This window comes from Pezoporus wallicus, unplaced genomic scaffold (genome assembly GCF_028554395.1).
Source record: "Pezoporus wallicus isolate ANWC-B61680 ecotype Strahan unplaced genomic scaffold, APGP_CSIRO_Pwel_v1 contig_7696, whole genome shotgun sequence".
In the NCBI taxonomy this organism is placed as follows: Eukaryota; Metazoa; Chordata; class Aves; order Psittaciformes; family Psittacidae; genus Pezoporus; species Pezoporus wallicus.
Window position 1 is genome coordinate 1 of NW_026636239.1, and position 26,157 is coordinate 26,157.

The 26,157-nt window shown below is 61.4% G+C and overlaps 2 protein-coding genes across 6 annotated transcripts; one reads left to right on the forward strand and one right to left on the reverse strand.

Annotated features, from left to right (window-relative positions):
- Positions 1–698: 698 nt before the first annotated feature.
- PC (pyruvate carboxylase) lies at positions 699–18,155 on the forward strand. 5 transcript variants are annotated; one of them, XM_057399166.1, is made up of 21 exons: positions 699–714; positions 2,318–2,444; positions 3,069–3,253; positions 4,043–4,208; positions 6,253–6,398; positions 6,655–6,772; positions 8,803–8,954; positions 9,428–9,546; positions 9,753–9,915; positions 10,016–10,198; positions 11,441–11,585; positions 11,786–11,875; positions 12,035–12,256; positions 12,875–13,031; positions 13,501–13,741; positions 14,118–14,367; positions 15,255–15,499; positions 16,067–16,246; positions 16,811–17,059; positions 17,261–17,401; positions 17,788–18,155. In XM_057399166.1, exons 2-21 carry the CDS (start codon positions 2,318–2,320, stop codon positions 18,034–18,036), a joined length of 3,528 nt encoding a protein of 1,175 aa, XP_057255149.1. In that variant the 5' UTR covers positions 699–714; the 3' UTR covers positions 18,037–18,155. The 5 variants fall into 5 exon arrangements, with proteins under 5 accessions (XP_057255149.1, XP_057255148.1, XP_057255151.1 ...); XM_057399165.1 differs by lacking the exon at positions 699–714 and adding an exon at positions 898–936; XM_057399168.1 differs by lacking the exon at positions 699–714 and adding an exon at positions 991–1,006.
- Positions 18,156–20,401: 2,246 nt separating this feature from the next.
- Positions 20,402–24,780, reverse strand: OVOL1 (ovo like transcriptional repressor 1). The gene is made up of 4 exons (XM_057399160.1): positions 24,361–24,780; positions 22,519–22,664; positions 21,568–21,832; positions 20,402–20,688 (listed from the first exon to the last, which is right to left on the reverse strand). The coding sequence occupies exons 1-4, from the start codon at positions 24,458–24,460 to the stop codon at positions 20,402–20,404; spliced, it is 798 nt and encodes a 265-aa protein (XP_057255143.1). The 5' UTR covers positions 24,461–24,780.
- Between the last annotated feature and the right edge of the window lie 1,377 nt (positions 24,781–26,157).

Genomic DNA, 26,157 nt, shown 5'->3' on the forward strand with positions numbered 1-26,157 from the left:
CCCAGTATGGACCAGTGCCGCCAGTTTGGCCCCACTGGGCAGCTCATCTATGGGGCCAGTGGGGCAGTGTGGGGCTGCACAGGGTTGTATGTGCCCCACAGGGCCATACAGGGCTGAGTGGGGTTATGTGGGACCTTATGGAGCTGTATGGGGTGAATGTGCCCTATGGGTCATGTGGAGCTGTATGGGGTGAATGTGCCTTATGGGGTCATCATGTGGGGCTGTATGGGTTGCGTGTGCCCCATGGAGTCATGTGGGGCTCTGTGGGGGGCCTGTGCCCCATGGGGTCATGTGGGGATGTATGGGGTGTATGTGCCCTATAGGGTCATGTGGGGCTCTGTGGGGTGCGTGTGCCCCATGGGGGTCATGTGAGGCTGTATGTGCCCTACGGGTCCTTATGGGGCTATGTGGGCTGTGTGGGATCCCGTGGGGCTGGGTGCGCCCCATGGGATTATATGGGCTTGTATGGGTGTATATGCACCCCATGTGTGCCCTATGGGCTGTGCGGGGTCCCTCTGGGGCTGCACGTGCTCCATGCGGCTGAATGAGGGATCCCTACGGGGCCGCGCGGGTCCCTGTGGGGCTCTGTGGGTCCGCGTGGACTTTGCCCCCCCCCCGGTCAATGATTCACCCGGGGGGCAGCGGGGGCTGGAGCCGGGGCCGGGCGTGCGCAGGGAGCGGGCAGAGCCGCAGCGAGGGACCGGTGGGGCAGAGGTACCCGTGCGGGGGGGGGGGGGTGCCCGTGCTAGAGGTGCTTGTGAAGAAGAAGGGGTTGGGGGGGGGGGGCGTGCAAGAGGGGCTTGAGCCAAAGGGGCGCGATGGAAGGGGTGTGCGTGTGCAAGGGGTGCTGGTGCTGGAGGGGTCCTTGTGCAAGGGGTGCTTGCGCAAGGGGGGGGGGCGTGCAAGACGTGCTTGTGCCAAAGGGGTGCGATGGAGGTGGTGGGTGCGTGTGCAAGGGGGGGCTTGTGCTGGAGGGGTCCTTGTGCAAGGGGTCCTTGTGCAAGGGGTGCTTGTGCTGGAAGGATCCTTGTACTGGAGGGGTCCTTGTTCTGGAAGGGTCCTTGTGCAAGGGGTCCTTGTGTAAGAGGTGCTTGTGCCAAAGGGGCGCGATGGAGGGGGTGTGCGTGTGCAAGGGGTGCTGGTGCTGGAGGGGTCCTTGTGCAAGGGGTCCTTGTGCTGGAGGGGATCTTGTGCAAGGGGGGGGGCGTGCCAGACGTGCTTGTGCCAAAGGGGTGCGATGGAGGTGGTGGGTGCGTGTGCAAGGGGGGGCTTGTGCTGGAGGGGTCCTTGTGCGAGGGGTCCTTGTGCAAGGGGTGCTTGTGCTGGAAGGATCCTTGTACTGGAGGGGTCCTTGTTCTGGAAGGGTCCTTGTGCAAGGGGTCCTTGTGCTGGAGGGGTCCTTGTGCAAGGGGTCCTTGAGCCAAAGGGGCATAATGGAGGGGGTGAGTGTGTGTGCAAGGGGTGCTTGTGCTGGAGGGGTCCTTGTGCAAGGGGGGGCCGTGCAAGAGGTGCTTGTGCCAAAGGGGTGCGATGGAGGTGGTGGGTGTGGGTGTGCATGGGGGGAGCTTGTGTTGGAGGGGTCCTTGTGCAAGGGAGGTCCTTGTGCAGGGGGTGCTTATGCCGAAGGGGTGCAGTGAAGGTGATGTGAATGTACGGGGGGGGGCTTGTGCAAGAGAGGTGCTTGTGCAAGAGAGGTGCTTGTGCTGGAGGGGTTCTTGTGCAAGAGGTGCTTGTGCCAAAGGGGTGCGATGGAGGTGCTGTGCCTGTGCAAGGGGTCCTTGTGCAAGAGGTGCTTGTGCCAAAGGGGTCCTTGTGCTCGTGGCAAGAGCCACTTGTGCAAGGAGATGCTTGTGCAAGGGGGGGTTTGCACACCCGTGTCTGTCCCGTGCCTCCCCCCCGCCCCCATTAACGCTGGCTGAGGGGAGATCCAGGTTCTTTATGGGATGTTGGGGGGTTGGGATTCTCTGGTGTCTTCTATAGGGGTTGTGCAAAGGGGAGGGGGAGGGGGGTCCCGGATGAGGGTCAAAGGGCAGTGGGGGAAAGGTCGGGGGGAGGGGGGGAGAGAGGGGGGAGATTCTCTGCTGTCTCCTATAGGGGTTGTGCCCGGGATGGGGGGTGGGGGGGGAGGTCAAAGGGCACTGGGGGAAAGGTGATGTTTGGATCCATTCTGGGAAATGGGGGGGGGGGGGGGGAAGAGGAGGAGGGGGAAAGGGGGGGGAGATTCTCCACTGGCTCGTATGGGGTTGTGCCATTGAGGGGGGAGCGCTGACCCGTGACCTCCCCAACCCGTGTCTGTGACCCCCTTCCCTCCCCCCAGATGTTTCAGCTGTGCCTCCCCCGGGGGGGCCGGGCCCTGCTGGGGCTGCGGCTGCTGCGGGGCCCCCCCGGCGCCCGGCGCCCCGTCAGCTACCAGCCCATCCGCAAGGTGCTGGTGGCCAACAGGGGTGAGTGCAGACACCCGGGACCCCCCCATGGCCCCCGGGGCACCCTCGCACCCATTGAGCTTTGTGCTCTGGGTCCACACTTTGTCCCCTCCATCCCCCCATGGCCCTTGGGTCCTCCCCCAGCCCGGGTGTCCCCATGGGGTGTCCCCACTGGGTCCCGATGTCCCCCCTGCGCCAAGGTGTCCCCAGTGGATGTTTCCAGTGGGGTGTTCCCAATGGGATGGGATGTCCCCAAGGGGTTGGAATGTCTCCAATGGGTGTCCCCAATGGTTATCCCCCTTTTTTCTGTTTTCCCAATGGAATGGGATGACCCCGGTGGGTAGGGATGTCCCCAGTGGGGTGTCCCCAGTGGGCTGGGCTGTTCCCCATGTCCCCGTGTTCTTAATGGGATAGGATGTCCCCGATGGGATGCGATGTCCCTAATGGGGTGTCCCCAATGGGATGGGATGACCCCAGTGGGTAGGGATGACCCCAGTGGGTAAGGATGTCCCCAGTGGGATGGGATGACCCCAGTGGGTAGGGATGTCCCCAGTGGGATGGGATGTCCCCAATGGGATGGGATGACCCCAGTGGGTAGGGATGTCCCCAGTGGGGTGTCCCCAACGGGCTGGGCTGTTCCCGCAGGTGAGATCGCCATCCGGGTGTTCCGGGCCTGCACGGAGCTGGGGATCCGCACCGTGGCCGTGTACTCGGAGCAGGACACGGGGCAGATGCACCGGCAGAAGGCGGACGAGGCCTATCTGGTGGGGCGGGGGCTGCCCCCCGTGCAGGCCTACCTGCACGTGCCCGACATCATCCGTGTGGCACAGGTACCCGGCACGGGGGGCAGCCCTATGGGGTGGGGGGTGCACGTGTGCCCCACAAGGATGTGCCTGGGTGCCCTATGGGAGCACATCTGGGAGACCCACAGGGATGTGCCTGGCTCCCCTATGGGGGTACATCTGTGAGACCCATAGGAATGTGCCTGGGTGCCCTATGGGAGCACATCTGGGAGACCCACAGGGATGTGCCTGGGTGCCCTATGGGAGCACATCTGGGAGACCCACAGGGATGTGGCTGGCTCCCCTATGGGGGCACATCTGGGAGACCCATAGGGATGTGCCTGGCTCTCCTATGGGGGTACATCTGGGAGACCCATAGGGAACTGCTTGAGTGCCCTATGGGGGTACATCTGGGGGACCCATAGGAATGTGCCTGGGTGCCCTATGGGGGCATATCTGGTTTCCATAGGGTGAGAGGACACATGTGCTCCATAGGGATGTGCCTGGGTGCCCTATGGGGGGACACATGGGAGATCCATAGGGTTGGGCCTGGGTGCCCTGTGGGGGTATATCTGGGTTCTGTGGGGTAGGAGGACACACATGTGCACAATAGGGATGGGCCTGGGTTCCTTTGGGGGGGCATACGTGGGTCCCATGGGATGGGGGGGACACGTGTGCTCCATTGGGATGTACCCGGGTCTGCTGTGGGGTACATATGGGGGGCCCATAGGGATGTGCCTGGGGTATCCCCATGACCCTCCCAATCAATGTTTCCCCCCCCCATTCCCTCTGTCCCCCCCATCCCTGTTCCCCCCCTCCATCCTATTCCCATGGCAGGAGAATGGGGTGGATGCGATCCACCCGGGGTACGGGTTCCTGTCCGAGAGCGCTGCCTTCGCCCAGGCCTGCCTGGACGCGGGGGTCCGGTTTGTGGGGCCCCCCCCAGCCGTCGTGCGCCAGATGGGGGACAAAGTGGAGGCTCGAGCCATTGCCATCGCTGCTGGTGGGGATGGGGGGGCATGGGAGGGGGGCATGGGGGGGCTATAGGGGGGTATGGGGTTGTTTGGGGGGGTATAGGGGGGTAAATGGGGTGTTTGGAGGGTGTATGTGAGAGTAAAGGGATTATTTGGGGGGAGTATGTACGGGCAAAGGGGTTATTTGGGGCATATAGAGGGATAGGGGTTCAACTGAGGGGCTATGGGATTGTTTGGGGGGACTGTAGTGGAGTAAAGGGGTTATTGGGGGGGCTATGGGGTTATTTGAGACATTAAGGGGGATATTGGGGGGGTTTATGGGGCGGTATGGGATTGTTTGGGAGGCTAGAGGGTGTTACAGAGTGTTATAGGGCGCTGTAGGGGGGTATAGGATGCTCTAGGTGGTTGTAGAGTGCTCTGGGGAGTATAGGATGCTAAAAGTGGTTGTAGGGTGCTATAGGAAGTTACAGGATGCTATTGGTGGTAAGAGGATGCTCTAGGGGGGTAAAGGATGCTATAGGTGATTGTAGGGTGTTCTAGAGAGTTATAGGATGCTGTAGATGGTTATAGGGTGCTCTAGGAAGTTATAGGATGCTATAGGTGGTTTTAGGGTGCTATAGGGGGTTATAGGATGCTATAAGTGGTTATAGAATGCTCTAAGGGGGTATAGGATGCTATAGGTGATTATAGGGCGCTAGGTTTACCAGATGCTCTAGGGGGATATAGAATGCTATAGGTGGTTATAGGGTCCTATAGGGGGGTATAGGATGCTATAGGTGATTGTAGAGTGCTCTGGGAGGGTATAGGATGCTATAGGTGATTGTAGGGCGCTCTAGGGAGTTACAGGATGCTATAGGTGATTATAGGGTGCTCTAGGGAGTTACAGGATGCTATAGGTGGTTATAGGGCACTATAGAGGCGTATAGGATGCTGTAGGTGATTATAGGGTGCTCTAGGGAGTTACAGGGTGCTATAGGTGGTTATAGGGTGCTATAGGGGGGTATAGGATGCTATAGGTGATTATAGGGTGCTCTAGGGAGTTACAGGATGCTGTAGGTGGTTATAGGGTGCTATAGGGGGGTATAGGATGCTATAGGTGGTTTTAGGATGCTATAAGTGGTTATAGAATGGTCTAAGGGGGTATAGGATGCTATAGGTGGTTATAGGGCGCTAGGTTTACCAGATGCTCTAGGGGAATATAGAATGCTATAGGTGGTTATAGGGTGCTATAGGGGGGTATAGGATGCTATAGGTGGTTGTAGAGTGCTCTGGGAGGGTATAGGATGCTATAGGTGATTGTAGGGCGCTCTAGGGAGTTATAGGATGCTATAGGTGATTATAGGGTGCTCTAGGGAGTTATAGGATGCTATAGGTGGTTATAGGGCACTATAGAGGCGTATAGGATGCTGTAGGTCATTATAGGGTGCTCTAGGGAGTTACAGGGTGCTATAGGTGGTTATAGGGTGCTCTAGGGGGGTATAGGATGCTAGAGGTGGTTATAGGGTGCTCTAGGGAGTTACAGGATACTGTAGGTGGTTATAGGGCACTCTAGGGAGTTACAGGATGCTATAGGTGGTTATAGGGTGCTATGGGGGTTATAGGATGCTATAGGTGCTCTAGGGTGTTACAGGTGCTCTAGGGTGCTCTAGGATGCTATAGGTGCTCCCTAGGGTGCTCTAGGGGGTTATAGGATGCTGTAGGTGGTTATAGGGCGCTCTAGGGAGTTACAGGATGCTGTAGGTGGTTATAGGGCACTCTAGGGAGTTACAGGGTGCTATAGGTGGTTATAGGGTGCTATAGGGGGGGTATAGGATGCTATAGGTGCTCTAGGGTGCTCTAGGGTGTTATAGGTGCTCTAGGGTGCTCTAGGATGCTATAGGTGCTCCCTAGGGTGCTCTAGGGAGTTATAGGATGCTGTAGGTGGTTATAGGGTGCTCTAGGGGGGTATAGGATGCTATAGGTGATTATAGGGTGCTCTAGGGAGTTACAGGATGCTGGAGGTGGTTATAGGGCGCTCTGGGGGTGCCGGGGGTGCTGTGTGCGGCGGGTGACCCCTCCCGCCCCCCCCCGCAGGGCTGCCGGTGGTGCCGGGGACGCCATCGCCGGTGTCGGGGTTGGCCGAGGCGCGGGACTTCGCGCTGGACGCCGGCTTCCCCGTTATCCTCAAGGCAGCGCACGGCGGCGGCGGCCGCGGCATGAGGGTGGTGCGGGCACCGCAGGTACCGGCCTGAGCCTCCCCCACAGGAGCCCCCCCCCGTGGGACCCCGATGTCCACATCCCAAGGGACACCCCCACCCCCCCCCCCAAATCCATGGATCCCCAAATCCCTGGGATGCTCCCCGGGGTTTAGGAGGACCCATGTGGGGTGCGCGCAGGCACCCGTGGGTGATGCAGGGCACCCCCGTTGTGTGTGGGGGTGCTGGGCCCGCGGGTCTCCCGGCATTCCAGGCTTGTCCCAGCCACGCTCCATTGCAGGAGCTGGAGGAGAGCTTCTCCCGCGCCTCCTCCGAGGCTTTGGCCGCCTTTGGCAACGGGGACCTGTTCGTGGAGAAGTTCATTGAGCGCCCGCGGCACATCGAGGTCCAGATCCTGGGTACGGAGTGGGGGGGGTGGGGGTCCAGGGGGATCCCTATGGGATCTGAGCAGGATCTGGGAGGTCTTTGGAGCTTTTTAGGGGCTCCTTGGGGCTTTTGAGGGGCTTTTGAGGGGGTCTCTGGGGGCTTTCTGGTGGTTACCTGGGGATTTGGAGGGGGTTTTGTGGCTTTTGGGTGGGCTGGGGGGACTTTGGGGTGTCTTTTGGAGCATTTAGGGGGTCTTTATGGCTGTTGGGGAGGTGTCTTGAGGGACTTTGGGGTGTCTTTTGGAGCATTTAGGGGGTCTTTATGGCTGTTGGGGAGGTGTCTGTAGGGACTTTGGGGTGTCTTTTGGAGCATTTAGGGGGTCTTTATGGCTGTTGGGGAGGTGTCTGGGTGGACTTTGGGGTGTCTTTTGGAGCATTTAGGGGGTCTTTATGGCTGTTGGGGAGGTGTCTGGAGGGACTTTGGGGTGTCTTTTGGAGCATTTAGGGGGTCTTTATGGCTGTTGGGGAGGTGTCTGGAGGGACTTTGGGGTGTCTTTTGGAGCATTTAGGGGGTCTTTATGGCTGTTGGGGAGGTGTCTGGGGGGACTTTGGGGTGTCTTTTGGAGCATTTAGGGGGTCTTTATGGCTGTTGGGGAGGTGTCTGGGGGACTTTGGGGTGTCTTTTGGAGCATTTAGGGGGTCTTTATGGCTGTTGGGGAGGTGTCTGGAGGGACTTTGGGGTGTCTTTTGGAGCATTTAGGGGGTCTTTATGGCTGTTGGGGAGGTGTCTGGGTGGACTTTGGGGTGTCTTTTGGAGCATTTAGGGGGTCTTTATGGCTGTTGGGGAGGTGTCTGGAGGGACTTTGGGGTGTCTTTTGGAGCATTTAGGGGGTCTTTATGGCTGTTGGGGAGGTGTCTGGGGGGACTTTGGGGTGTCTTTTGGAGCATTTAGGGGGTCTTTATGGCTGTTGGGGAGGTGTCTGGAGGGACTTTGGGGTGTCTTTTGGAGCATTTAGGGGGTCTTTATGGCTGTTGGGGAGGTGTCTGGAGGGACTTTGGGGTGTCTTTTGGAGCATTTAGGGGGTCTTTATGGCTGTTGGGGAGGTGTCTGGGGGGACTTTGGGGTGTCTTTTGGAGCATTTAGGGGGTCTTTATGGCTGTTGGGGAGGTGTCTGGGTGGACTTTGGGGTGTCTTTTGGAGCATTTAGGGGGTCTTTATGGCTGTTGGGGAGGTGTCTGGAGGGACTTTGGGGTGTCTTTTGGAGCATTTATGGGGTCTTTATGGCTGTTGGGGAGGTGTCTGGGTGGACTTTGGGGTGTCTTTTGGAGCATTTAGGGGGTCTTTATGGCTGTTGGGGAGGTGTCTGGAGGGACTTTGGGGTGTCTTTTGGAGCATTTAGGGGGTCTTTATGGCTGTTGGGGAGGTGTCTGGGGGGACTTTGGGGTGTCTTTTGGAGCATTTAGGGGGTCTTTATGGCTGTTGGGGAGGTGTCTGGAGGGACTTTGGGGTGTCTTTTGGAGCATTTAGGGGGTCTTTATGGCTGTTGGGGAGGTGTCTGGAGGGACTTTGGGGTGTCTTTTGGAGCATTTAGGGGGTCTTTATGGCTTTTGGGGAGGTGTCTGGGGGGACTTTGGGGTGTCTTTTGGAGCATTTAGGGGGTCTTTATGGCTGTTGGGGAGGTGTCTGGGGGGACTTTGGGGTGTCTTTTGGAGCATTTAGGGGGTCTTTATGGCTGTTGGGGAGGTGTCTGAAGGGACTTTGGGGTGTCTTTTGGAGCATTTATGGGGTCTTTATGGCTGTTGGGGAGGTGTCTGGGTGGACTTTGGGGTGTCTTTTGGAGCATTTAGGGGGTCTTTATGGCTGTTGGGGAGGTCTTTGGGGGTCCTTGGGGCTTTCGGGGAGGTCTTTGGGGGTCCTTACGGACCTGGGAGCTTTTCTGCGGCTGCTCCTGGATTCGGGGGTGTCCCCAGAGCCAAAGCGGGGTTTGGGGTGTCGGGATGGGGCTGGGATGGGGGGGGGGGTGCCCGTGTCCCGGTGTGACCCCGGCCCGGTCCCGGTGCAGGGGACCAGCACGGGCACGTGGTGCACCTGCACGAGCGGGACTGCTCGGTGCAGCGCCGGCACCAGAAGGTCGTGGAGATCGCGCCCGCGGCGCGGCTGCAGCCGCAGCTCCGGGAGCGCCTCGCCAGCGACGCCGTGCGCCTGGCGCGGCAGGTACCGAGCGCCGCCGCACGGGGGCGCCGCAGACCCATTGGGAGGAACCCATGAGGGGGACCTAAGGGAACCGGGGGGGGGGGTGTTTGACCATGGGGTCTCGCTGCAATCCGTGGGGAGACCCAGGAGAATGTGGGGACACCAAGGGATCCATGGGGGAGACCCGGGAGTTGGGGGGGAGGAGGATGTAAAGGGAAAATGGGGAGACGCAGGAGTTTCGGAAGGGACCTGCACCCATCACGAGGGGAGAACATGGGGGGACACAAGAACTGGGAGGGAGGAGGCCATGGGGGACACCCAGAATCCATGGGGAGACCCGGGAGAACATGGGGGAGACACAGGAATTGGGGAAACACCCAAGAGCCATGTGAGGGGCTGCGCCCATCATCAGGGCAACGGGCACCCAAAGGGGCACCCAGGCCTTTGGGGGTGCCCCCGTTTCCGGCCTGACAAGGTGTGTGTGGGGGCTGCAGGTGGGGTACGAGAACGCAGGAACAGTGGAATTCCTGGTGGATCAGAGCGGGAGCTACTACTTCATCGAGGTCAACTCACGCCTGCAGGTGGAGCACACGGTCACCGAGGAGATCACGGGGTGCGTGCGGGGGGGACACCCCAAAACCGGGTCCTGGGGAGTGCAAAGGGATGAGGGGGGCACCTGGGTGCCAGGTCTTTGGGAAGACGCCGGTGGGAGATGTGGCTCCATCTGCTGACGCTGTTGGAGATGTGGGTCCATGGCTGCCCTGTGGGAAGGTGTGGGTCAGCACTGGGGGTTCTTGGGCCCCCTGTGACCCCCGTCAGCGTGGACCTGGTCCACGCGCAGTTGCAGGTGGCCGCGGGCCGGTCACTGCCGGAGCTGGGGCTGGAGCAGGACAAGATCCGTGTCAACGGCTGCGCCATCCAGTGCCGCGTCACCACCGAGGACCCAGCCCGTGGCTTCCAGCCCGACACCGGCCGCATCGAGGTGAGCGCCTGGGGCACCCCACTGGGACGATCCCATTGGGACACCCCAGCGCCCACAGCAGCCTCTGAAGGGTCTCTCGGCACCCCGGGTGCCGCCGCAGGTGTTCCGCAGCGGGGAGGGCATGGGGATCCGCCTGGACGGCGCCTCCGCCTTCCAGGGCGCGCTCATCTCACCGCACTACGACTCGCTGCTGGTGAAGGTGGTGGCCCACGGCCACGACCAGCCCGCGGCCGCCGCCAAGATGCGCCGTGCCCTGGCTGAGTTCCGCATCCGCGGTGTCAAGGTCGGCCCCCGAGGGGCGGGGGAGCAGGGTGATGGGATGGGGGCAATGGGATGGGGGGTACCGGGATGGGTGGGGGTTCTTGTGTGGTTCACAAGGGGATGGGAGCCTCGTGTGCGATGCACAAGGGGGTTTGAGGGGCTCGTGTGTGGTGCATGGGGGGGTTGGAGGGGCGCTGCTCTGGTGCACGAAGGCCCTGGTGCAATGCACAAGGAGTTGGAGGGCACTTGTGCAGTGTGCCAGGGGCTGGGGTGTGCGGTGCTCTGGGTTGGGGGTGTTTGACACGCTGCGGTGCTCATGCAGTGCACAAGGGGCTGTTGGAGCCACTTGGGCAATGCACAGCAGGGGGGTCTTGTGTGACTCCCCTCATCATGGAGTGTGGGGGGCGGTGGGAGGTCCCTCGTGGACTGCATGATGGGGTTGTGCACTGTCCTAGCATCCCAGTGCATTGCACGAGGATGGTGTCAGGGTGCTGCGCCCCTTGTGCATTGCACGAGGATGGTGTCAGGGTGCTGCGCCCCTTGTGCATTACACAAGGATGGTGTCAGGGTGCTGTAGCCCTCGTGCATTGCACAAGGAAGGTGTCAGGGTGCTGTGCCCCTTGTGCATTACATGAGGATTGTGTCAGGGTGCTGTGGCCCTCCTGCACTGCATAAGGATGGTGTCGGGGTGCCATGCCCCTTGTGCATTACATGAGGATTGTGTCAGGGTGCTGTGGCCCTCGTGCACTGCACAAGGATGGTGTCAGGGTGCTGTGCCCCTTGTGCATTACAGGAGGATTGTGTCAGGGTGCTGTGGCCCTCGTGCACTGCACAAGGGTCATGCATTACAAGGATGGTGTCAGGGGCTGTGCCCCTTGTGCATTACATGAGGATGTGTGGGTGCCAGGGTGCTGTGGCCCTCGTGCACTGCACAAGGATGGTGTCAGGGTGCTGTGCCCCTTGTGCATTACATGGGGATGGTGTCAGGGTGCTGTGGGCCTCGTGCATTGCACAAGGAAGGTGTCAGGGTGCCGTGCCCCTTGTGCATTACACGAGGATGGTGTCAGGGTGCTGTGGCCCTCGTGCATTGCACAAGGAAGGTGTCAGGGTGCTGTGCCCCTTGTGCATTACATGGGGATGGTGTCAGGGTGCTGTGGGCCTCGTGCGTTGCACGAGGGTGGTGCCGGTGCCCCCGTTGTGCCTTGCACGAGGATGGTGCTGGTGCCCCTCATGCCTCAGCCACTGACGGGCGCATCCTGCGCAGACGAACATCCCGTTCCTGCAGAACGTCCTGGCGCACCCCCAGTTCTTGGGGGGTGTCGCTGATACCCAGTTCATTGATGAGAACCCCGAACTCTTCCACCTGCGCCCCGGGCAGAACCGGGCCCAGAAGCTGCTGCACTACCTGGGTATGGGGCTGGGAGGGGGCCTGGGGGAGGCGCTGGGTGCTTGAAAGCAGTTTGAGGGGCTCTAAGGGGTCCCTGTGGGGCTTGGGAGAGTTCTTGGGCAGTCCTGGGGGGCTCCTGGGGGGGGTCCTTGGAGGGTTCTTGGGGGGCTCTAAGGAGTCCCTTGGGGGTTCCAAACCCCCCAACCATGCACCCTCCCCCAGGTCACGTGATGGTGAACGGCCCCAGCACCCCTCTCCCAGTCAAGGCGAAGGCAGCGCTGATGGAGCCCACCCCGCCCCCGACACCCATGGGTGAGAGCCCCGTGCTTGGCATGCGCTTGGCATGTGCTTGGCATGACATAGCCTGTACTAAGGCGCACGCGCGCGTTACCACGTGTGCTTGCCGCGTGCACGGTGCGCGCGCGCGCTACGCTCACCGTGCCCGTGCCCCCCCCCCCCCCCCCATTCCAGGGCCGCCCCCGCCGGGGCTCCGGGCCGTGCTGCAGCGGGAGGGACCGGGCGCGTTCTCGCGGGCGCTGCGCGCGCACCGGGGGCTGCTGCTCACGGACACCACGTTCCGGGACGCGCACCAGTCGCTGCTGGCCACGCGCGTGCGCACGAGGGACCTGGCGCGCGTGGCGCCCTTCGCCGCGCACAGCCTCAGCGGCCTCTGCAGCATGGAGACGTGGGGAGGTGGGCGGGGCCTCGGGGGGGGCGTGGTCATGGGGGTGCACGGCGGGAACGGGGGAAGCCCAGAGGGGCGGGGCCTATAAAGGGGCGTGGCTTCCCTTGTGGGAGCTGTGAATGGGAATGGCTCAGGGGGCTGGGCTTCGAAGGGCGGGGGCGTGAATGGGGAGGTTGTAAAAGGGGGCGTGGCTTCTCTGGGGAGCTGGTAGGAATGGGAGTGGTCGAAGGGGCGGGGCTTCGAGGGGGGGTGTTGTCGGAATGGGGAGGGTGCAAAAGGGGACGGGGCTTCTATTGGGAGCAGGGAATGGGAGTGGCCGAAGGGGCGGGGCTTCGAAGGGGGAGCGTGGTCTGAATGGGGCGTGTGCAAAAGTGGGCGTGGCTTATCTGGGGAGCTGCGAATGGGGGTGGCCGCGGGGGGGTTTCTCTATGGATAACCGTGGGAATGGGAGGCAGGGGGAAGGGGCGTGGCCTGGGTGTGGGGGGCGTGGCTGCAGCAGTTCTGGGTCCTAAAGGGGGCGGGGCTTTGCCCTGGGAGCCCTTAACACTGGGGGCAGAGGTGGGAAGGGGGGTGAAGGTGTTCAAGGGGGGGGGGGGGTGCAGCAGCGCTCAGCCTCTGCCCCCCAGGTGCCACCTTCGACGTGGCGATGCGGTTCCTGCACGAGTGCCCCTGGGAGCGGCTGCGGGAGCTGCGGCGCCTCGTCCCCAACATCCCCTTCCAGATGCTGCTGCGCGGCGCCAACGCCGTCGGCTACACCAACTACCCCGACAACGTCGTCAACCGGTGACCGGGGGACACCGGGGGGGCCTGTTGGAGCATGGGGAGATGTGAAGGGATGAGCAGGCATGGGGGATGAGCAGACGTGGAGACATGGGGGAATATGGTGACGTGAGGGCGCATGGAGGGGTGAACGGATGGGGGGAGACGGAACACAGTGGACGTGGGGAGACATGGAGGGATAAGGAGACATGAAGGATATGGTGAGACGGAGGACATGGGGAAATGAGGGACGAAGGGATGGGTGTAGGTGGACCATGAAGGACATAGAGATATATGGAGGGATGATGGGACATGGGGGCCATGAGGGGATGATGTGACTTGGGGGACATGAAGAACATGGGGACGCTTGGAGCAATGGCAGGACATATACCCAGTGTGACGAGCACCCATGAGGACACAGTGGGTCACCACGGGACGTGCCACCAGCCCGCAGGTGCTCAGGGACCCCCATATCCCCTCTGGTGCTGCCCAGGTTCTGTGAGGTGGCCGTGGCCAACGGCATGGACATCTTCCGCGTGTTCGACGCCCTCAACTACCTGCCCAACCTGGTGCTGGGGATAGAGGCTGCCGGGCGAGCAGGCGCCGTGGTGGAGGCCGCGCTCTCCTACACCGGCGACGTGGCTGATCCCACCCGCACCAAGTACAGCCTCCAGTACTACCTGGACCTGGCGCGGGAGCTGGTGGCTGCCGGCACTCACATCCTCTGCATCAAGGTGAGGAGGGGTCTATGGGGGGAGCTTAGGGTGACAGAGAGGGGAGTTTGGGGATGGGAGGGGGGATTGGGGGGGTATTTGGGGTGCTAGAGGGGATGAGATGGGAACTGGGGGTTGCTGGAGGGGCTGAGGGCTGAATTTCAGGCCCCCAACACCCCCAGAATGCGACACGGCAGCTACTGTGGGAGTTGGAGGTTGAGATGAGATGGGGGGCCCCATGACCCCCCATGCTATGTTCCCCTATCCCCCCTACCCCCTATGACCCCAATGCCCCACATAATATCCCCGCTGCCCCCCTCATGTCCCCATGTGCCCCGTGCCCCCCATAACCCCTCCCTATCCTCCCTGACCCCTCTCTGACTCCTCTGTGGGGCAGGACATGGCGGGGCTGCTGACCCCAGGTGCCGCACGGGTGCTGGTGACGGCGCTGCGGGAGCGCTTCCCGGAGGTTCCTCTGCACGTGCACACGCACGACACGGCCGGGGCCGCCGTCGCCTCCATGCTGGCGGCTGCCAATGCTGGCGCTGATGTGGTGGACGTGGCCGTGGACGCCATGGCTGGGATGACCTCCCAGCCCAGCATGGGCGCGCTGGTGGCCTGCGCCCGCGGCACCCCTCTTGACACAGGTACCTCGGCCGTGGCAATAGCAACGTGGGCAGGGAGGTGGGGACGTAGTTATGGAGGTCCACCATGGTGTTGGTAGTAGCAACGTGGGCAGGGAGGTGGGGATGTAGTTATGGAGGTCCACCATGGTGTTGGTAGTAGCAACGTGGGCAGGGAGGTGGGGACGTAGTTATGGAGGTCCACCATGGTGTTGGTAGTGGCACCGTGGTCATGGTAATGGCAATGGGGTCAGGGAGGTGGGGACGTAGTTATGGAGGTCCACCATGGTGTTGGTAGTGGCACCGTGGTCATGGTAATGGCAGTGGGGTTAGGGAGGTGGGGACATAGTTATGGAGGTCCACCATGGTGTTGGTAGGGGCACCGTGGTCATGGTAATGGCAGTGGGGTCAGGGAGGTGGGGACGTAGTTATGGAGGTCCACCATGGTGTTGGTAGTGGCACCGTGGTCATGGTAATGGCAGTGGGGTCAGGGAGGTGGGACGTAATTATGGAGGTCCACCTTGGTATTGGTAGTGGCAATGTAGTCAAGGAGGTGGAGGTGCCACCATGGTCTTGGCAATGGCAACGTGGTCTTAGTAATGGGAACATGGTCAGGGAGGTGGGGGTATAGTTACAGAGTAGGCACCATGGCACCATGACCACGATGACACCACCATGGTCTAACCAGTGGCACCATGACCATGTTGATGCCACCATGCTCATAGCAACACCGCCACAGCCACACCGCTGCACACATAAACCACAACCCCACCACCACACTCCCAGCATCACCACTACACCCACAGTGCCACCACCTCACCCATCACACCCAACCACCACCACCCTTGCCCGTGGTGGCCCCAATGAGGTCCCCAGGCACTGGTGGCTCCAAGGGGGATGTCCTGCCATAGGCATCTCGCTGGAGAAGGTGTTTGAGTACAGTGAGTACTGGGAGGGCGCACGGGCGCTCTACGCCGCCTTCGACTGCACGGCCACCATGAAGTCTGGCAACGCCGACGTCTACGAGAATGAGATCCCTGGGGGGCAATACACCAACCTCCACTTCCAGGCCCACGCCATGGGGCTGGGCCACAAGTTCAAGGAGGTCAAGAAGGCCTATGCCGAGGCCAACAAGCTCCTTGGGGACCTCATCAAGGTAAGGGAGGGAGTGGGGGTCTTCATGGGGTGGGTCTTCATGAGGTGGTCTCCATGGGGTGGTTTCCATGGGGTGGTTTCCATGGGGTGGGTGGTTCTTCATGGGGTGGTGGTGATGGAGGCAGTTGATGTGGAATAGGGGGTCTTCATGGGGTGGGTGGTCTCCATTGGGTTGTGTTCATAGTGTGGGTGGTCTCCATGGGATTGTCTTCATGGAGTGGGTGGTCTCCATAGGATGATGTCCGTGGGGTGGAATGGACTCCATGAGTTGAGTGCTCCATGAGTGAAGTGCTCCATAGGCTGGATGCTCCGTAGATAGGGTGCTTCATGGGTTGAGAGCTCCATGGGGCAGGTACTTCATGTGTTGTATTAACTCCATGACTCGAGTGCTTAATGACTCAGGTGCTCCATGAGTTGGGTATTTCATGTCTTGGGTGCTGCATGAGTTGGATTCTCCGTGGATTGGATGCTCCATGGGTTGGGTTTTCCACAAGCAAGACCCCTGAGTGGCACCCCTGGGTAACACCATTGGGTGACACTACAGGGTGACACCTTTGGGCCGTTGCAGGTGACCCCGTCCTCCAAAGTGGTGGGGGACCTGGCGCAGTTCATGGTGCAGAACGGGCTGTCGCGGGAGGAGGTGGAAGCGCGCGCAGACGAGCTCTCCTTCCCGCTCTCTGTGGTGGAATTCCTGCAGGGATACATTGGCACCCCCCCGGGCGGCTTCCCCGAGCCCTTCCGCTCCCGGGTGAGGCACTGGGGAGCACTGGGATGGACTGGGAGGGCTTCCTGGAGGCTTTAGGCATGGCACTGGGCCCTAGCAACAGGTCCTAGTGGTGGTTGCCATGGCACCTGCTCCATAGTGATGGATCCCTCATCCATCCATCATAATGGTGTTGGATCCTTAGCAGCAGGATCCAGCACTAGTTTCCATGGCAACAGCTCCATAGTAAGGTGTCCCCATTCCACCCAACCCTAGGTCTAATGATGGTTTCCATGGCACCCAACCCCTATCAACAGATTGCTGTATCAGTTGCCATGGCAACAGCCCCATAGCAGCAGGTCTAACAATGGTTGCCATTACACCTGCCACTAGCAATGGGTCCCTATGCCTGGTTGCCATGGCAGCCAACCCTACCAATGGCTCCCAGCACCAGCTGGCATGGCACCAAGCCCTATAGCAGCATATCCCTAGCAACACCCCTAGCAACAGGATGCTGTGGTCCCTCTTGCCGCCTCCACCCCCTGGTCACCGTGGCTTCACCCTCGTTGCCATGACTACCCCCCTGTTGCCATGGTAATCCATCCCCAGGTGCTGAAGGAGCTGCCCCGCATCGAGGGCCGCCCAGGGGCATCGCTGCCACCGCTGGATTTTGAGGCTCTGGCGCAAGACTTGGGGTCCCGCCACGGGGCCCCCCCCAGCCCCGAGGACCTGCTCTCGGCCGCGCTTTACCCCAAGGTCTATGATGAGTTCCGCACCTTCACCAGCACCTTCGGGCCCGTGTCCTGCCTCGGCACCCGCCTCTTCCTCGAGGGGCCCACCATCGCCGAGGAGTTCGAGGTGCAGCGCGGGGGGACTGGGGACACTGGGAGGGAACTGGGTGTTACTGGGAGGCAACAAAACAGAGCCTGGAGTGGGAGCTGTTCTGGGCAGAGCTTTGAGCATCCTTCGCACACCCTCCTGCACCCCTCCAACAGCCTTTTCTCCCCCTTCCACCCCTCCCAACGCACCCGGGACCCCTCGTGTCCCCCTCTCACGCAGGTGGAGCTGGAGCGGGGCAAGACGCTGCACATCAAGGCGCTGGCGCTGGGGGACCTCAACACCGCGGGGCAGCGCGAGGTCTTCTTCGAGCTCAACGGGCAACTGCGCTCCATCCTCGTGCGGGACACACAGGCCATGAAGGTGGGGGGGTGGGCATGGGGAGGGGCTGGGGGGGGTGGGATTAATGGGGGATTTAGGGGGTTTGGGGGGGGGGGTAGTGTGTTTTGAAGGGGGTTTTGGGGCTTGTGGGGTTAGGAGAAGGTTGGGAGCATCTGGGAGGACTTGGGGTTGTTAAAGTGGCTTGGGGGTGTTTAGGTGGCTGAAGAAGCAGTTTGGGGGGGGCAATGGGGCATGATGAGGGGCTTGCAGGTGCTTCAGGAACCATGGGGGAGTGCTAGGAATTTGTGGGATCCCAGCGATCCTGGTGGTGGCTGTGGGAGGAGAATACAGGGAGGGTCCTGTGGGACATGGGGGGGTCTTGGGGACTCCTCACCCCCCCCTCTCTTCCTGATCTCTCCCCCCCCCAGGAGATGCACGTGCACCCCAAGGCTGACCGCGGGGCCAAGGGCCAGGTCGGAGCGCCGATGCCGGGCGAGGTGGTGGAGGTGCGGGTGGAAGAGGGGGCGCAGGTGGCCAAGGGGGACCCCCTCTGTGTCCTGAGTGCCATGAAGATGGAGACCGTGGTGACAGCCCCCATGGCCGGCACCATCACCCGGGTCCACGTGCGCCCCGGCATGAGCCTGGAAGGGGACGATCTCATCCTGGAAATCAAGTAGGGGGGTGCACAGGGACCCCCCCCAAACTTTCTCCTTGCATCCCCCCTCCTAATAACCCACCGACCCCCCAAAACCCCCGCCCGAAATGACGCCTCTGTTAAAGGGAGTACTGTCCCTTTAAGACCGACTTGACCCCCCCCCCAAACACCGCGCCCTGGCCTAAGCGCGGTAGCGCCACCTGGTGGCGGAAAGCGGTACAGCGAGGGGGGACAACAGGGGAGAAGCCATTAATTGGGGGGCCTCAGAGCTTAATTGGGGGTCACCCTTTAATTAAGAGGGTCAGTGCTTAACTAGGGGGAACCCCTTCGTTGGGGGTCCCCATTAATGGGGGGTGAGCACTTAGTTGGGGTCACCCCTCTGAGGGGGTGACCTGTTAGTTGGGGGGGGCATCACTCAATTAGTGGGCACCCCATTTTAGGGGGGGTCCAACCCATAAGTAGGGGCACCCCTTAATTGGGAGGGGTCATTGCTTAACTTGGGGGGGGTCACCCATTTAGGGGAGATCAGCCCTTATTTGAGGGGGGCTCACGTCTTAATTGGGGGGGGCATCACTTAATTGGAGGTACAATTGGGGTCCCCCTGTTTGGGGGTTCACCCATTTGGGGGTTCCTTCACACTGGGGGGGTCCCCAGCCTCTGTCCCCCCTTAGCCCCACCCCCTTTATTAACCCTGTCCCTGCCATGCTGCCTTAGGGGGAACCCGGATTTCGGGGGGGGGGGGAGGGTTGTTGCCCCTCCCCCCTTTCGTTGCTGCCAAACGCCCCACCCCCACCCATGGGGGGGGCAATGGGGGGGTGGGGGAGGAGCCGAAGCCTGTGACCAAAGGGCGGGAATGACACTGGACGATGGGAACAAACCTGGAAGGGGGAGGGGTGAGGGTGACACACACACCCCCCCCCCCCCGGCCTCCCCTTTTCCCACCCACCCCCCTTCGCGCTGGGGGGGGTCGCGGGTAATAAAGACTGGACTAACACATGCACCCTATGGGGGCTATAGGGGCCTATGAGTGCTGCGGGGTGTCTGTAAGGGGCTATGGGGCAGCTATGGGGGCTATAGTCATATAGTTCCAGGGGTTATGGGAGTTCTATAGGTGTCTCTAGGGGCTATGGGGGAGACTGTAATGTGTCCACAAGGGCTATGAGGGGCTATAAAGTGTCTATAGGGGCTATAGGGGGTCTATAGAGGGGCTATGGGATGTCTGCAAAGGGCTAAACGGACTAAAGTGGGGTTATAGGAGGTCTAGGTGTCTCGAGGGTACATGGAGGGGGCTATAAGGTGTCTATAGGGGCTATGAGGGGGTCTAAGGTGTCTATAGGGGCTATGAGGGGGTCTAAGGTGTCTGTAGGGGCTATAGGGTGTCTATAGGAGGGGTATGGGAGCTATGGGATGTCTGTAAGGGGTGTAAGGCAACTAAAGTAGAGTTGTATGAGGTCTAGGTGACTCTAGGGTCTATGGAGAGGGCTCTATAGTGTCTATAGGGGCTATGGGGGACTATGGAGTGTCTGTAGGGGCTATGGGGGACTACGGAGTGCCTGTAGGGGCTATGGGGGACTATGGAGTGTCTATAGGGGCTATGGGTGACTATGGAGGGTCTATAGGGGCTATGGGGGACTGTGGGGTGCCTATAGGGGCTATGGGCGACTATGGAGTGTCTGTAGGGGCTATGGGGGACTATGGAGTGTCTATAGGGGCTATGGGGGACTGTGGAATATAGGGGCTATGGGGGACTATGGAGTGTCTATAGGGGCTATGGGGGACTGTGGAATATAGGGGCTATGGAGGACTATGGAGTGCCTGTAGGGGCTATGGGGGACTATGGAGTGTCTATAGGGGCTATGGGGGACTATGGAGTGCCTATAGGGGCTATGGGGGACTATGGAGTGTCTATAGGGGCTATGGGGGACTATGGAGTGTCTATAGGGGCTATGGGGGACTATGGAGTGTCTCTAGGGGCTATGGGGGACTATGGAGTGTCTATAGGGGCTATGGGGGACTATGGAGTGTCTGTAGGGGCTATGGGGGACTATGGAGTGCCTGTAGGCATCTATTGGGGTTCCACAGCACCTCGAGAAGCTCTTTTCGATCTCGACCTTTATGGATACACCGGGGGGGCGGGGCCAGCCGGGGAGGGGGTGTGGTGAGCGCCCCGCGGTGGGCGGAGCTTCCCCATTGAGGGGCGTGGTCTGTGCTTAACCCCTATGGGTGGGGGGGGTCCCACCACCCCACCCCTCCCCAAGTGGGCGTGTCCCTGCCCCAAACGGGGGCGTGGCCTCAGCGATGTAGAGCCCTCCAGCACCCCACATAGGGGGGTTGCGTGTGTGTGTGTGTTGGGGGGGATCCCCCCATTTCCTCACACCCCCCCCACATCAAGGGGGCGGGGCCATGCGGGGGGGGCCCGGGGGGGGGTTGGTGGCCGCCTTGCGCGCCAGCTTGGCCAGGAGGGGGCTGTGCGGGTGGCGCTGCCGCAGGTGCGCGATGTGCCCGTCCTGGCTCTCGGCCGTGCCGCCGCACTCCTCGCACACGTAGAGCTTGGCTCGCCGCTCCTTGTAGGCGTAGCGCTGCGCCACGCCGTGGATCTTCTTGAGGTGCGACTCCAGCGAGCAGCGCTGCGTGAACGCCTTCTCGCACAGGCTGCACTTGTAGGGGCGCACGCCTGGGGGGGGGAGGTGAGGGGGGGGTCTTCCCATAGGGAACGGCCCCATCTCCATCCCCTCCCATCGCAACCCACAGCCTGGTCTCCATCCCCGTCACACCCCCATCCCCATCCTAATCCCCGCCTCATCTCTGTTCTCTCTTCGTCCCATCACATGCTGTCATATCCCATTCCAACACATCCTATTCCATCCCGTCCCATCTTTGTCCCTATCCCATCCTTTCCTTGTTTCCATCCCACTCTCATTCCTATCCCCATCCCATCCTTTCTTTGTCTCCATCCCTTTCTCATTCCTATCCCCATCCCATCCTTTCCTTGTCTCCATCCCTGTCACACCCCCATCCCCATCCTATTCCTGTCCCCATCCTAATCCCTGTCCCATCTCTGTCCTCTCTTCGTCCCATCACATGCTGTCATATCCCATTCCAACCCATCCTATTCCATCCCATCCCATCCCAACCCTTCCCATCCCATCCCATCCCATCCCATCCCATCCCATCCCATCTTTGTCCCTATCGCATCCTTTCCTTGTCTCCATCCCTTTCTCATTCCTATCCCCATCCCATCCTTTCCTTGTCTCCATCTCACTCTCATTCCTATTCCCTTCCCATCCTTTCCTTGTCTCTATCCCATTTGCATTCCTACCCCCATCCCATCCCTGCCACCATTCCATCCCCAACCTCATTCCACCCTCATCCTGTCCCACATCCGCCTCACCTCTGTCCTGTTCCCATCCCATCACATCCTTATCCGTATCCCATCCCACCCCCGTCCTCATCCCCATCCCATCACATCCTTATCCATATCCCATCCCACCCCCATCCTCATCCCCATCCTAACCTATCCCACCCCATTCCCTCCCTATCCCGCCCATCGCACCGGTGTGGGTGCGGACGTGACGCTTGAGGTCGAAGGTGTCATTGAAGCCCTTGCCGCAGTAGGGGCAGAGGTGCCGCTTCACCTCACTGTGGCACTTGAGGTGCCGGTTCAGCATCCGCTGGAACCCGAAGCTCTTCTGGCACACGGGGCAGGAGAAGAGCTCGGCCCCCCCCGGAACCCCCCCGGCCACTGGTACCCCCCCCGGGACCCCCCCAACCATGGGGAGAGCCGTGGGGATGGGGGCACCCAGAGGGCTGGGGGGGACCTGCCGAAGGAGGGGACGGGGGTGTAAATTGAGGGGATACACTGTCCTAGGTTTAGCAGTAGCCCTCCTCCCTGGCAGAGCATGAGGGGGTAAGGGGAAACATGGCCAGGGTAAACATGGTCAGGGTAAACATGGTCAGGGGAAACATTACTGAGCAGCAACTGAAAACATCGGTGTTATCAGCACTGTTCCCAGGCTGAAAGTCAAAAACACAGCGCTGCACCAGCTACCAAGGAGGAGAAAAATGACTGCTACTGCTGAACCCAGGATGTACACACACAAAGACCAGTCATGGGGACCCCCCCCCCTTGGGGACCCTCACCCATAGGGATGCCCCATAATGGGGACTCTCAGCCTTAGGGATACCCGCACATTGGGGACCCCCAGGTCATGAGGAACTCCCCAGCCTGGGCACCCTTGGTTATGCGGACCCCCCCATAGTGGGGACCCCCCACCTTGGTGAACCCCACCACCAGTTATGGGGATCTCCTCACTTTTGGGCCCCCCAGTCATGGGGATCCCCCCCCCCCCAAGCATTGAGACAACAAGTTCTGGGGATCCCCCACATCAGGGACACACCATACTGGGGACCCTCAGCCTTAAGGATCCCCTCATATTGGGGACACCCCCCACACCTTCCCTCCCCCAACTTCCAGGACCCCTTCACATTTGGACCTCCCCCTTACCTTGCCCTTGGGGTGCAGGAAGGGGCCGGGGGGTGCGCGGGGGGCCGGGGGGGGCAGCGTCATGTCGAGGGGGGACACGGGTGATGCGGGGGCCTCCCCCAGGGCGGGCTCAGGGTCTCTGCGCAAGGGGCAGCCCCCCAGGAAGACTGGGGGGGGGGGAGAGAGGTGAGGGGAGGTGCACCCCCAAATAGCACCCACATGGGACCCCCAATGGGACCCCCCCAGTGGGCACCCCATAATGGGGACCTCCTTAATAGGACCCCGCCAAAAGGTGACCCCCTCCAATGGGGACCCTGTAATGGGGACCCCCCCAATGGGCAGCCCCTAATGGGAGCCCCCAGTGGGACCCCCCCCAGTGGGCACCTTCACAATAGGGACCCTGTAATGGGGACCCCCTTAATGGCCCCCTCATAATAGGTACCCCGAAATTGGACTCCCCCTAATGAGCACCTCTAAAAGTGACCCCCTTAATGCCCCCCAATTTGCACCCCAATGGAGACCCCCTGTCCTCTGACCCTGCAATGGGGCACCCCCAAATGTGACCCCCCCCGATATAACCTCCCAATAGGTCCTCCCACCCCGTTGCAGCAGGACCCGAGGGGGGCTCCCCTTTTCCCCGCCCCCCCCGCCTCTTTGGGGTTCCCCCAACCGGTCCAACGGCTCTGGCCACGACACCCCAAATTACGGGGTGTCACCCGCGTGGGCCCTGGGGGGGGACACGCCACCCCCCACACCCCTCCTGCATCACCCCGGGAATCCGGACACCCCGATCCCCACCCCCCGGACACCCCAATTCCCCCCCCCTTGAGGTCCAGACACCCCAATAGCCCCTCCCAGGGCTTTGGGGGTTCCCCATGGGTTTTCGGAGGGCCCCATGATTTGTGGGTGCCCCATGGTTTAGGGGTGGCACCATGATTTTGGGGGGACACCATAGTCTTTGTGGAGGGCTACATGGCTCTGGGGGTGGCCCATGGGCTTTGAGGGTGCCCCATGTTTGGGGGGCCCATGGCTCTGGGGGTGCCTCATGATTGGGGGTGCCTCATGGCTTTGGGGGTGCCCCATAGCTGAGGGGTGCCCCATGGCTTTGGGCACCCCCCCCGGGGTGGTGTCGGCCGCGTGTCTCCTGCCCCACCCGGGCGGGGCCAAACCCCGACTCTGTCATTACGGGGGTTAATCATCGCCGCGACGCTTCCTGGGGCCCCCCCACAGCCCGGGGGGGGGCGGCACGGGGTAAACAGCCCCCCCCCTCCCCCCCAAAGGCCGAGGGTCCTCCCATAAAGCCGGAGCCATCCTCGGACCCTCCCAACACATCGGGGTCCCCCCAAAGCCTGGGTACCCCCAAAGCACCCGAGGACCCCCAAAGCTGGGGTCCCCACATACCAGGGTCCCCTCTCAACACTGTGATCCCCTCGGATGCCTCAGCCCCCCCCCCCAGTACCCATCTCCCACTGGATTCCTGCCCAACCCCAAAACACGGGGGTCCCCCCCAAAAGCCTGGGCCACCCCCAGACACATGAATCCCCTCTGGATGCTGCCACCACCCCAAACACCCAGGTCTCACCCCCCAACACTGGGGTCCCCCCAAACCTTGGGGCTCCTCGAATACCTGGATCGCCCCCAAACACCAGAACCCCCTCAAACACGGGGATCCCCGCCAAAAGCCTGGAGCCCCCCAGTACCCATCTCCCAGCAACGGGTCCCCCCAGATACCGAGGTCGTGCCTGGATGCCTCGGTCTCGCAGTTCCAATTTCCCACCAGATTCCTGGGTTCCCCCCATGACACCCGAGTCCCCCCCGATCCCTGCCCCCCCCCCCCCCCCCCGTCTCGGGGCTCCCCCATACTGGGCACGTAGATCTCCGCACGCTGCTCATCCGGGAGCTCGCTCCAGTTGCGCTTGGCCGAGGCCACACTCGGCTTCTTCACCAGGAAGGCGCGAGGCATTGCCCGATCCCGACGGATCCTGATGGCTCCCAATAGGTCCCAATAAATCTTGATGGGTCCCGATGGATCCAAATGGAACCCGGTGATGTTCCAGCCCTGATCCCAATCGGGATCCCAAGGGATTCACTGGCCTCTGATGGGTTTTGGTACTGGATTCCCAGTGCTTGAGATGGAAGGTGGGGATGGATCCCAGATCCCTGCTCAGTTGTGAGCCCGGAACATGATAATTGGGTTAATAACGGTGCCAGATCACAGATTCCTGGTCAATTTTAGTGCTGGATCCCAGCTCCAGGGTTGATTTTGGTTTTAGATCACAGATTCCTGGTCGATGGTGATCCCAGATTCCTGGTTAATTTTGATGTCGGATCCCAGATTCCGGGTCGATTTTGACACCAGATCCCAGCTGTTTGCTCAATTCCAGCACCAGCTCCCAGCTGGGGTTTGCTGCCTGCTCCCAAATCCTTGCTCAGCCCTGGTGCCGGATCCCGGATTCCCAGCCGCTTTTCCTGCCAGATCCCCAGTCCTCGCTCGGCTTCAGCATCAGCGATCCCTTGGCCCGTTCCCACCCCAGGTCCCGGCTCGGTCCCGCTTTCAGTCCATCCCCTCTCCCGGCCGCTCCCGGCTCCGGGTGTCACCGTTGTCACCGCGGTGCCGCCGTCTCAGCACCGCTGCCCGGCTCCGGGTGTCGCCGGGTACCGGCTGCCGTCGGGCGCCGTCGGGTGCCGGTTGTGTCCGTGCCGCTGTGTCCGTGCCGCTGCCGAGCGTCGCCCCGCCGGTCCCGCCCCGGGAGGTGTTGCCGGTGCCGGGACTGGTGCGACCGGTTGTGCCGGAGCCGGTGTCGGAGCCGGTCGGTCGGGCGCCGCGTTGGGAAATAACGGGGGAGCCCAACCCCGGCCTGGGGACAGCGGGAGGGGGACACGGGGACAGGGGGCGGGGACATGGGGATATGGGACACGGGGACAAGGGCATGAGGGATGTGGGGACATGGGGAGACATTTGTGACAAAGAGGACATAGGAACATTGGGATGGGGAACATGAGGAATCCCCCCTTTGGAGGGTCACAAGGTCTCTTGTTGTCCCCTGGGGGTCCCCGTGATGCTGTGTCCCCTATGGGGTGTCCCCTGTCTCTATGTGCTGTCCCTGTGTCACCTATGGGGTGTCCCCCTGTCCCTATATGGTGTCCCCTATGTGGTGTACCCTGTCGCTATGGAGTGTCGCTGTGTCACCTATGAGGTGTCCTGCTCTCCCTATATGGCGTCCACTGCCCCTATGGGCTGTCCCCTGTCTCTGTTGGTGTGCGCCTGGCCCTGTGAGGAGTACCTGATGAGGTGTCCCCTGTCCCTATGGAGTATCCCCGTGTCCCCTGTGGGGTGTCCCCCTGTCCCTATGGGGTGTCCCTGTGTCCCCTATGGGGTGTCCCTGTGTCCCCTATGGGGTGTCCCCTGTCGCTATGGGGTGTCCCCCGTGGAGTGTCCCCCGTCCCTATGGGGTGTCCCTGTGTCACCTATGGGGTGTCCCCCTGTCCCTATATGGTGTCCCCTATGTGGTGTACCCTGTCGCTATGGAGTGTCGCTGTGTCACCTATGAGGTGTCCTGCTCTCCCTATATGGCGTCCACTGCCCCTATGGGCTGTCCCCTGTCTCTGTTGGTGTGCGCCTGGCCCTGTGAGGAGTCCCTGATGAGGTGTCCCCTGTCC

What these genes read in the sequence shown, in the direction of transcription:
- OVOL1 (XM_057399160.1), bottom strand. Translation starts at nt 24,460, where the DNA reads ATGCCTCGCGCCTTCCTGGTGAAGAAGCCGAGTGTGGCCTCGGCCAAG. An exon ending in TGCGGAGATCTACGTGCCCA is followed by an intron (nt 22,665 to 24,360) that starts GTATGGGGGAGC and finishes CCCCCCCCCCAG; the next exon opens with TCTTCCTGGGGGGCTGCCCC. An exon ending in TCCTGCACCCCAAGGGCAAG is followed by an intron (nt 21,833 to 22,518) that starts GTAAGGGGGAGG and finishes CTCCTTCGGCAG; the next exon opens with GTCCCCCCCAGCCCTCTGGG.
- PC (XM_057399165.1), top strand. An exon ending in CTCACATCCTCTGCATCAAG is followed by an intron (nt 13,742 to 14,117) that starts GTGAGGAGGGGT and finishes TCTGTGGGGCAG; the next exon opens with GACATGGCGGGGCTGCTGAC. An exon ending in CGGCACCCCTCTTGACACAG is followed by an intron (nt 14,368 to 15,254) that starts GTACCTCGGCCG and finishes GTCCTGCCATAG; the next exon opens with GCATCTCGCTGGAGAAGGTG.